General features: G+C 33.6%; 1 protein-coding gene across 1 annotated transcript; it reads left to right on the forward strand.

Annotated features, from left to right (window-relative positions):
* Positions 1 to 7,271: 7,271 nt before the first annotated feature.
* Positions 7,272 to 7,799, forward strand: LOC145992322 (protein CFDP2-like). Its single transcript, XM_083128702.1, has one exon. The coding sequence runs from the start codon at positions 7,272 to 7,274 to the stop codon at positions 7,797 to 7,799; it is 528 nt and encodes a 175-aa protein (XP_082984828.1).
* The last annotated feature ends 1,991 nt before the right edge of the window (positions 7,800 to 9,790 follow it).

A 9,790-nucleotide genomic window follows, 5' to 3' on the forward strand; every position in this document is an offset into this window, starting at 1 on the left:
TAACTTAGTGTGATAGAAAGAAATTTACTTTGATATCACTTCTTGAAAATTAAACACATATTCTTTTACTTTGAAAATAATTAAATGTGAAGAAATTTTTGGAAAATATTGAGTTCCACAGTTGTTTATGAAGGATAAGGAAAAAAACAATGGATAGTTGTCGGATGTATCAAAAATGTAACATTATGATAAATGCCCATTTTGTAATAACTAACAATAAACATGAGAAAGAATAAAAAAATACTCACTTTTATGGTTAACGCAGTTACGAATGCGCGACTCTGCGAACTATTCAGCCAGTCTGTATATTTCACACAAAAGCCGAAAGTTGCCACCACTTGTTGCTCGCAAACAATTTATAGGCAACATGCGGCCGTTTCACCCAAACGTAAGTTGGATGTTCAGAAAACCGTTAACATTGAAACGTTGCAAATATGCAAGAACTGTCCATAAAGAGATAATTTAACATTATAAAAAAAATCATTTCTGGTTTGGTCTGTATAGAAAATGAGTCTCAAGTGAATATTAGCATTAAACGCTAATTTCTCGAAAAATCAAGTTTTGATCCTATAGTCGAGATGTGATAATTAAAACTCTCTTCAGACTCTGAAAAGCTTAATAATTCAACATTTTAAAGAAAATAAATTCTGGCTTGGTCTGTATAGAAAATGAGTCTCATGTGAATATTAGCAGTGAACGCGAATTTCTCGAAAAATCAAGTTATGGTCCTATAGTCGAGATGTGATAATTAAAACTTTCCTCAGACACTGAAAAGCTTAATAATTCAACATTTTAAAGAAAATCATCTCTGGCTTGATATGTATAAAAAATGAGTCTCAAGTGAATATGAGCATTGAACAAGAATTTCTCGAAATATCAAGTTTTGATCCTATAGTCGAAATGTGATAATTAAAACGCTTTTCAGGCCCTTAGAAACTTACAAATTCAACATTTTAAGGAAAATCATCTCAGGCTAAATCTGTAGTGAATATAAGTTTCAAACGAGTACTAACATTGAACGTGTATTTCTGGAAAATTTAAGAATTCATTCTATAATCTAAATATCAGAATTAAAACGCTTTTCGGACTCTGAAAAGCTTAATAATTTATAATTTTAAGGAATATTATCTCAAGCTTGGTCAGTATAGTCGAGTTGTGATAATTAAGACGCTCTTGAGACTCTGAAAAGTTTATTAATTCACTTTTTTAAACAAAATCATCTCTGGCTTGGTCTGAGAAGGAAATGAGTTTCAATCGAGTACTTGCATTGAACGCTTATTTCTCGAAAAATTACCTTCTTATCCTATACGCGAAAAATAATAATTTAAACATTTTTCAGGTTCTCAAAAGGTTAATAACTCAACATTTTAAGGAAAATCATCTCAGGCTAGGTCTGTAGAGAATATAAGTTTCAAAGGAGTACTAACATTGAACGTGTATTTCTCGAAAAATGTAGTATTCATCCTATAGTCGTAATGTCAGAATTAAAACTGTTTTCAGGCTTTGAAATGCATAAAAATTCAACATTTTAAAGAAAATCATCTCTGGCTTGCTGTGTATAGAATGAGTCTCAAGTGAATATTAGCATTGAACAAGAATATCTCGAAATATCAGGTTTTCATCCTATAGTCGAGATGTTATAATTAATTCGCTTTTCAGGCTCTGAGAAGCAAAATAATTCAACATTTTAAAGAAAATCATCTCTGGCTTGGTCTGTATAGAAGTTGAGACTTAAGTGAATATTAGCACTGAACGCGAATTTCTCGAAAAATCAAGTATTCACCTGTAGTCGAAATATCACAATTAAAACACTTTTCAAGCTCCGAAAAGCAAAATAATTTAACATTTTAAAGAAAATCATCTCCGGCTTGGTTTTTATAGAAAACAAGTCTCAAATGAATATTAGCAATAAACGCGAATTTCTCGAAAAATCAAGTTTTGATCCTATAGTCGAGATGTGATAATTAAAACTCTCTTCAGACTCTGAAAAGCTTAATAATTCAACATTTTAAAGAAAATCATATCTGACTTGGTCTGTATAGAAAATGAGTCTCAAGTGAATATTAGCATTGAATGCGAATTTCTCGAAATATCAAGTTTTGATCCTAGAGTCGATATGTGATAATTAAAAAGCTCTTCAGGCCCTTAGAAGCTTACAAATTGAACATTTTAAGGAAAATCATCTCAGGCTAGGTCTGTAGAGAATATAAGTTTCAAACGAGTAATAACATTAAACTTGTATTTCTCGAGAAATCAAGTATTCATCCTATAGTCGAAATGTCAGAATTAAAACGCTTTTCAGGCTGTGAAAAGCTTAATAATTCAACATTTTAATGAAAATCATCTCTGGCTAGGTCTGTAGAGAAAATGAGCTTCAAACGAGTATTAGCTTTGAACGTGAATTATTCGAAAAGTCAAGTATTCATCTAATATTCCAAATGACATAATTAAAACGCTTTTAAGACTCTGCAAAGATTATGATTCATCATTTTACGGAAAATCATCTCAGGCTTGGTCAGTGTAGAAAATGATTCTCAAGTAAATATTAGCATTGAACACGAATTTCCGAAATATCAAGTTTTGATACTGTAGTCGAAATGTCACAACTAAAACACTTTTCAAGCTCCGAACACTTTATGGACGGCATTATGAATCAAAACTGTAAAAAAAAAATTTTCTTCCTCATTACATTTATTATTGGACCATTTGCAAAAATATACATGAAAAATACATAATATTTCATTTTCAAATGAAATTTTGAAATGTTATAAATATGCGACATCAGGCACCACTAACATGGAAAATTGTTAAATTAGTTTTTGAATTACCTTATTCTGTGTGAAATATCAGAATACAGTTTCTCTTTTTTTCTAAACACAAATATGCCTTACACTTCTGGCATTGTATGTATGGCATGCCTTTGCAATTGGGCAATTTGCAACGCCCTCTTTTATCAGAACAAACTGGTCAATGGCCAATTTGGTCAGTTCTGATTTCCTTTTGTGAAATAGGTTTTGAAGCATGTCCCTTCATTTTCTTTCTTGTGTACTCACTGTCTACATTTGTCGATGGACGTCCTTTTCTCTTCAACAAGCTTTTCCCTTCCATACAAAGACTATCTCCAATTGAAGCTTTGAATTCAAAAAGTGAAAGCTGATTTTTCTGTGGAACACCATAGAATTGACAATCTCTTCTGTATAATAGCCAGGAAGTAACAACCACCAAATCCAGAAAGTGAAAAAATAAACGATGATAGAATTTTTTAGACCTGATCGTAATTCTTTACAGAGTAATTAGAGAATCTAATAAGTCAACCCATGAATTTGTTATACATACGTACAATCAACATCAATTCTCTCTTTTTATGTCTGTCCCATCTTTTTAGTCTTCCAATCTGTTGGGCTGTGGCAAATGTTGATGTTAAAACAACAGGCCTGCTATCGAACCATTTTAGTGCACGCAAACTAACACCATTAATTATAGCTTGCTTTTCGTCAAATACTCCCCTACCTTTTACTTTCAGTTCTTTATCACTTAGGAAATTACACTTCCCAATTCTATTTGGACGTGCTGCACCCAGGCAGAAAATTTTTCTCTTTGCAAGTTCATTCATTAGTTGTACTGAATTGAACCAGTTATCAAAATACAACAAATGGTTAACATTTAGAGGAATGACCTCAGCCAGACGAAGTACAAATTTACCACTTACCCCTAAACTTTCCATTCCTTGTAATGGATCAACATGTCCACAATATATTTCAAAAGTGTATACTATACCCCTGTAATCACTCAAAATAAACAATTTGTAACACTACTTAGCTGGTTTTTTGGGCATTTACTGCTTCAAGCAAGCATGTCCCTTGAACGGCACCATTTGTTCATCAACAACTAGCAACCTGTAGATGGGGATGTTTTTGAAAGTGGGCATAAAGTAATCAAGCACAGGTCTCACTTTTTAAAGTTTATCTCTCTCTGGATCCTCTCTAGGTGGCATGTATGCATTGTCATTGAAATGTAATTTAGATTTTATTTCTTCCCACCTGTCCCTACACATTATGTAGGGACATATGTATATGCATGCTTGATGTATTCTGATCAGATCAGACTAATAAAGTCGTGTACGTGGAACACTAATCAATAAGATATACAGAATTACAACTAAGAATTGCTCGAATCCAGCACTTGTTAAGTGTATTGGTTTCCCAGGATTGATCTGAACTGCAAAAAGGTTAGAATGATCCACAATGTGCCTAATTATATGATTATGAAAAAAAATCTTGAAATACTGCACTTGTTCATGAAATGATATTGAAAGAGGAATATTTCCTAACCACTCCGGAATAGCCTTTTCACTATTTTCTGGACGAACACTTTTCCACTTAATGTTTTCTTTCCTCCCAGATGCACATTTTAATGAAAATCATCTTTGCCTTGGTCTGTAGAAAAAATGAGTTTCAAACGAGTACCTTAATTGAAAGCTTATATCTAGAAAAATCAAGTGTTCATCTTATAGTCCAAATGTCAGAATTAAAACGATTTCAAGGTTCTGAAAAACATAATAATTCAACATTTTTATGAAAATCATCTTTGGCTTTCGTAACGTTCAAGTTTGCAAGGTGCTTTTTATTTTCAAAGGCGTGACTGGGCTTGGATTTATATGGTTCCTCAAAGGCCGTGGTATGGTTTATGCACCTTGGTCGAACTTACAAAATTGAATTGCGGTGGAGGTTATTGCCACGTTGTTCGCGGCGACTCAAAATTGACTACGAACTTGACATTTCCTAATTTCAATTTGATAAAAAAGGGGGTAAACACAAGAATGTTGCCGTTTACGAATTTATCCTGAAAATCAAGAAAGGGGTACTGCGAGAACTTCCAAAATGCGTTTAACGTTACAGTAAACTTATGGCAATTTAGAATTATTCACCTCCACCAAAAACTACAATTGCATGCAACTACAAATGCCTCTTTCTCTTCTTTTTGTATTTTTTTTGACCACTCTGTGTTAAAGGAAAGATTAAATTTACCCTAAGTCAAAAACAGATGCCCAATTTTCAACAATTGAATGACGCATTTTATTGAACAATTAAATGTTCACAACGTAACGAATATAGTTTTTTATAAATGCCATAAAAAAGATTTCGTTAAGTAAATCATTAACAAAGTTCTCCCTAACATTAAGATAATATTGGGTAACCCCAATCAAGGAACAAATTACGCCCCTTTCGACGTTGACTAGAAACAATTTGTTCGAATCATTTTTTATTACCACATTTATCACTATGCTTATATTTGTACTTCAAAAATGTTAAGCAATTATTCAACAAAAAAAAGGAATGTTCAAAATTTGCAAATAAGCAAAATTTGTGAAGTCTACAATTTTTGTTATCTTACTTTAGTATCTACGTTTCAATCATTTTTTGAGACTAAGATTAAATCCAATGATTTCAAAATTTTAAAACACAGTCAACATTATCATAGGCGTATAAACTACAAAAAACCATACCAAGAAATCGCGACAATTTCACAACAATTTTGTACAAGGTACCCTACTAGATGCTCATTCAAAAACCAAGTAATTAAGTATTTTGCCATATTTGCCCGCAAATTGAAGGAATCCCAGAAAGAGGGGGGAATGTGGAACTGCGTTGTTTAATGACGTCGTCGTGATTAGTTAAGGTAACTATTTGTGACGTGTTCAAAAAAAAATGCTGCAAGTCTTTCCGCAAAATAATGAACACGCTAAAGTACGGCAATTATCAAACAGTTTTGCATGCACTGATTAAGATCACCATTTTTAAACTTTCATCCATTTGTTCAAACTGTATTAGGATCCTAACAAAGACGTGACACACCGTTAATTTTTTTTACGTGCTGCACTAAAGTTCCGCATTTGGTATCAATCAATTACAGTATTCAACTCAGTCGTTTCTCTAGCAATCGCATATACATATGTGAAGGACGTAAAACAGATCTTGTCCGGTAACAAAATAGTTTTTTTTCTTTTTTTTTGCACTTTGAAAGCAAACGTTACGAAAATCGGGAAGTTTCTTGTAGAGTAAAAATCGGCATTTTTTGACTCACACTCTAATCCACTAAAACTACAATTTCACTTTCCTACCTTCGTTTTATGCGTCGCAACTTATAGGTTATGACAGGGGACGTCTTCCGTCACTCTTGGGTGTACGTGCTTCGTGGTAAGAAAACCGAAGTATCTCACTCTCCCATTTTCCATATCACTGTTGCATACAAATCTTCAAATGCCACGTTCCTTCCTATGCTTCAATTCGCAACTGGCACAATGTTCCAAACGTAGCTACGTCTATCTTTACATTGAAGACTCTTGGTTAATGTTCAACAAATCTCGGCAATTCCTCACTAGTTTCTGAAGACGACAAAGTCCAAACTACGTATCCCGAGAGACATTTTGCAGTGGAGCGCGTGAATTACGTGTATTGCCGATACCAAGCACAAGACGCAACTGTTCTGTGCTCACGCAGATGCCCACACACTACCTTCACTTCCTTTAACTTCCGAGCTGCAGATGGCGTGATTACAACGAAATTTTTCGAAAATAGTCAGAAGTGCCATCTGTCGGGAGATCAAGGAATTAAATGATAAGTCGTTATTTTTATCTCTATTCTGAGCGGAGCAATTTCCAACACAACGAGTTGGACGTTGTAGTTTTTTGCGATGTGAATTGTCTGTAGAGAAGAAGAGTTAAAAACCAGGTCATGCATTTAACGTTAATATGTCGAAAAATCAATTTTTGATCCTATAGGCGAAATGTAATAAGTAATACACTTTTCAGACTCTGAAAAGCATAATAATTCAACATTTTAAAGAAAGTCATCTCTGGGTTGGTCCGTGGAGAAAATTAGTTTCAAACGAGAATAGCATGGAACGAGATTTTCTCAAAAATTCATGTTTTGATCCTATAGGCGAAACGTAATAATTAATACGCAATTCAGACCTTCATTGAAAGCGTATAACTCGAAAAATCAAGTATTCTTTTTGTTAGTCCAAATGTCAGAATTCAAACGCTTTCCAGCCTCTGAAAAGCATAATAATTCAACATTTTAATGAAAGTCAAGTCTGGGTCTATCTGTAGATAAAATGAGTCTCAAACGAGTACTAACATTAAACGTGAATTTCTCGAAAAATCATGTTTTATTCCTGTAGTTGGAATGTGACACTATGTCTCGGAAAGGAATATATAAAGGAAATGAACCTGGCAAACTTTTAAAGAACTACGAGATAAGGATTGGAACATGGAGTACTCAAACTATGCTACAAGCAGGAAAGATGATGGAATGGCACAAGAAATGATGAAATGTAAGATAGATGTAATGGCGTTACAGGAGATAAGGTGGCAGGGAAGTGGAATTATAAGAAAACCAGAGTTTACCATGATATATAGTGGAACCAGAGAAAGAACTGGATTATTTGGAACTGGTTTTATGATTCGGAAAGAAACCAACAAGAAAATATTGGAGATAGAAACAATAAATGAGAGAATCTGTAGATTGAGAATGAAAGGAAAGTTTAGAAATCTAACTCTGCTGTCAATACATGCACCAACTGAAGAAAAGGAAGATAGAGAAAAAGAGATATTTTATGAATTATTAGGAAGTACATATGAGAAAATATCCAGAAATAACCAGATCTTAATTATTGGTAATTTTGGGAAGGAGGAAGCTACATATAAGGCTAGCGGAGAACATACTCTCCACAACATAAGCAATGAAAACGGCATTTCTAATACAATTTGCTTTAAGAAACAATTTGATAATAAGTAGCACCACTTTCCCTCATAAAAATATTCATTTAGGAACTTGGAAGATTCCAGGAACCCAAGAAGTAAATCAAATTAGAATCAAAAGAGAATATGGAAAACCATGGTTTGATGAAGGATGCGAAGAGGTCATCCACAAGAAGAATGAAGCAAGAAATAAGAAGTTACAGAGAGAAAGTAGAAGCAACTGTGCAAGATACACAGAATTAAGAAGAGCCGCTAAAAGAATATGTACCCAAAAGAAATGACAATATTTAAAACAAAGATTAGTGGAAGTAGAGGAACTAGATAAAAAAATGAGAGAAGAAAATTCTATCAAGCCATGTTCAGTCTTACAAAAGAATATAAACCAGAAATTGAAGGATGTAAAGATAAATATGGAGAAATGCTGTATGAAGAAAGTCAGATCAGAAAACGGTGGGCAGAAAGTTTCAAAGAGAAACTGTCAAGAAGAGAAAATGGAATAGAAGCCGGAAATGCAGAACGGGAAACAGAAGAAGAGGAAGAAGAAACAATAGAACCACCAACGTTAGATTAAGTAACAAAAGCAATCAGGAGATTAAAAAACAATAAAGCACCAGGAAGTGATAATATGGTAGCCGAAATGATGAAACATGGAGGCGCACAACTATACCAGAAAATACACGAGCTGATTAGTAAAATATGGAGAAAGGAGGAACTACCGGACGAATGGAGACAAGGAACTATATGTGCAATTTATAAGAAAGGAGATAAATATAATTGTAGTAATTATAGAGGAATAACATTGTTAAATGTTGGATATAAAATATTCTCGAGCATATTAAATAAAAGGATACAGGAAATAATTAAACCCATCCTTGGAGAGTATCAAGCAGGATTCCGGGAATATAAGAGCACTATAGACCAAATATTTGTAATTAGACAAATATTAGAGAATCATTATGAACATGGGAGCGAACTACATATGCTATTTGTAGATTTCAAACAGGCCTTTGATAGTGTACAAAGAGAAGAACTAATAAAAGCAATGGAAAGAATTGGTATACCCAAAAAATTAAGACAACTTGTACAGATGACTCTGATGGACACCTCAGCAAGAGTAAAAGTAAAAGGACAACTCGGTGAAGAGTTTACGTTTGACAAAGGTGTGAAACAAGGGGACGGATTGTCGACTACACTATTTAATATAGCATTGAATGATGCTATAAACCAGATTGACCAAAGAGGTACCATCTTTAATAAAAGCTCACAAATCTGCGCTTATGCAGATGATATGGCAATCATTGCAAGATCTATGAATAAATTAATACAAGTATTTAACGACATGGAGAACTATACTAAGGAAATGTGCCTAGAAGTAAATATAAATAAAACAAAATATATGAAAATAGCACGAAAACCAGAAAAAAGAAAAGAAATAGAGATAGGTAATGAGAAGTTCGAGGTAGTACATGAATTCAAGTACCTGGGAAATCAAATAAATGAAATAAATAACATAGGAAGATGCGTAGAAGGAAGGATCAGAGCAGGAAATAGAGCATATTATGCAAATAGAAATCTGCTGAAAAGTAAGATAATAACAAGAACAACAAAAATGAAAATATACAATACATTAATCAGGCCAGTAGTAACACATGGAGCCGAAACTTGGACGTTGACCAAAGATACAGAAAGAAGGCTAATGGTATTTGAAAGAGCAATATTAAGAAAAATATTTGGACCAACTAAAGAAGAAACAGGATGGAGAATAAAATACAACCACGAACTAGAGGAACTAATAAAACATAAAAATATAGTTCGCTTCATTAAAGCCAGGAGAATCAGCTGGATAGGACATGTATATCGCCTACCAAAAGATGCCATGCCGAGAAGAATAATAGAGAGTAAGCTATATTCAACTAAAAGGAAAGGAAGACCTAGAAGCAGATGGAAGGAAGAAGTATGCACGGACCTAAACAAGATAGGAGTAACAAGATGGAAACAGAAATGGAGGGACATAGTGGAGGAGGCCAT

Source organism: Lepisma saccharinum, chromosome 9 (genome assembly GCF_977018435.1).
Source record: "Lepisma saccharinum chromosome 9, izLepSacc3.1, whole genome shotgun sequence".
NCBI lineage: Eukaryota > Metazoa > Arthropoda > Insecta > Zygentoma > Lepismatidae > Lepisma > Lepisma saccharinum.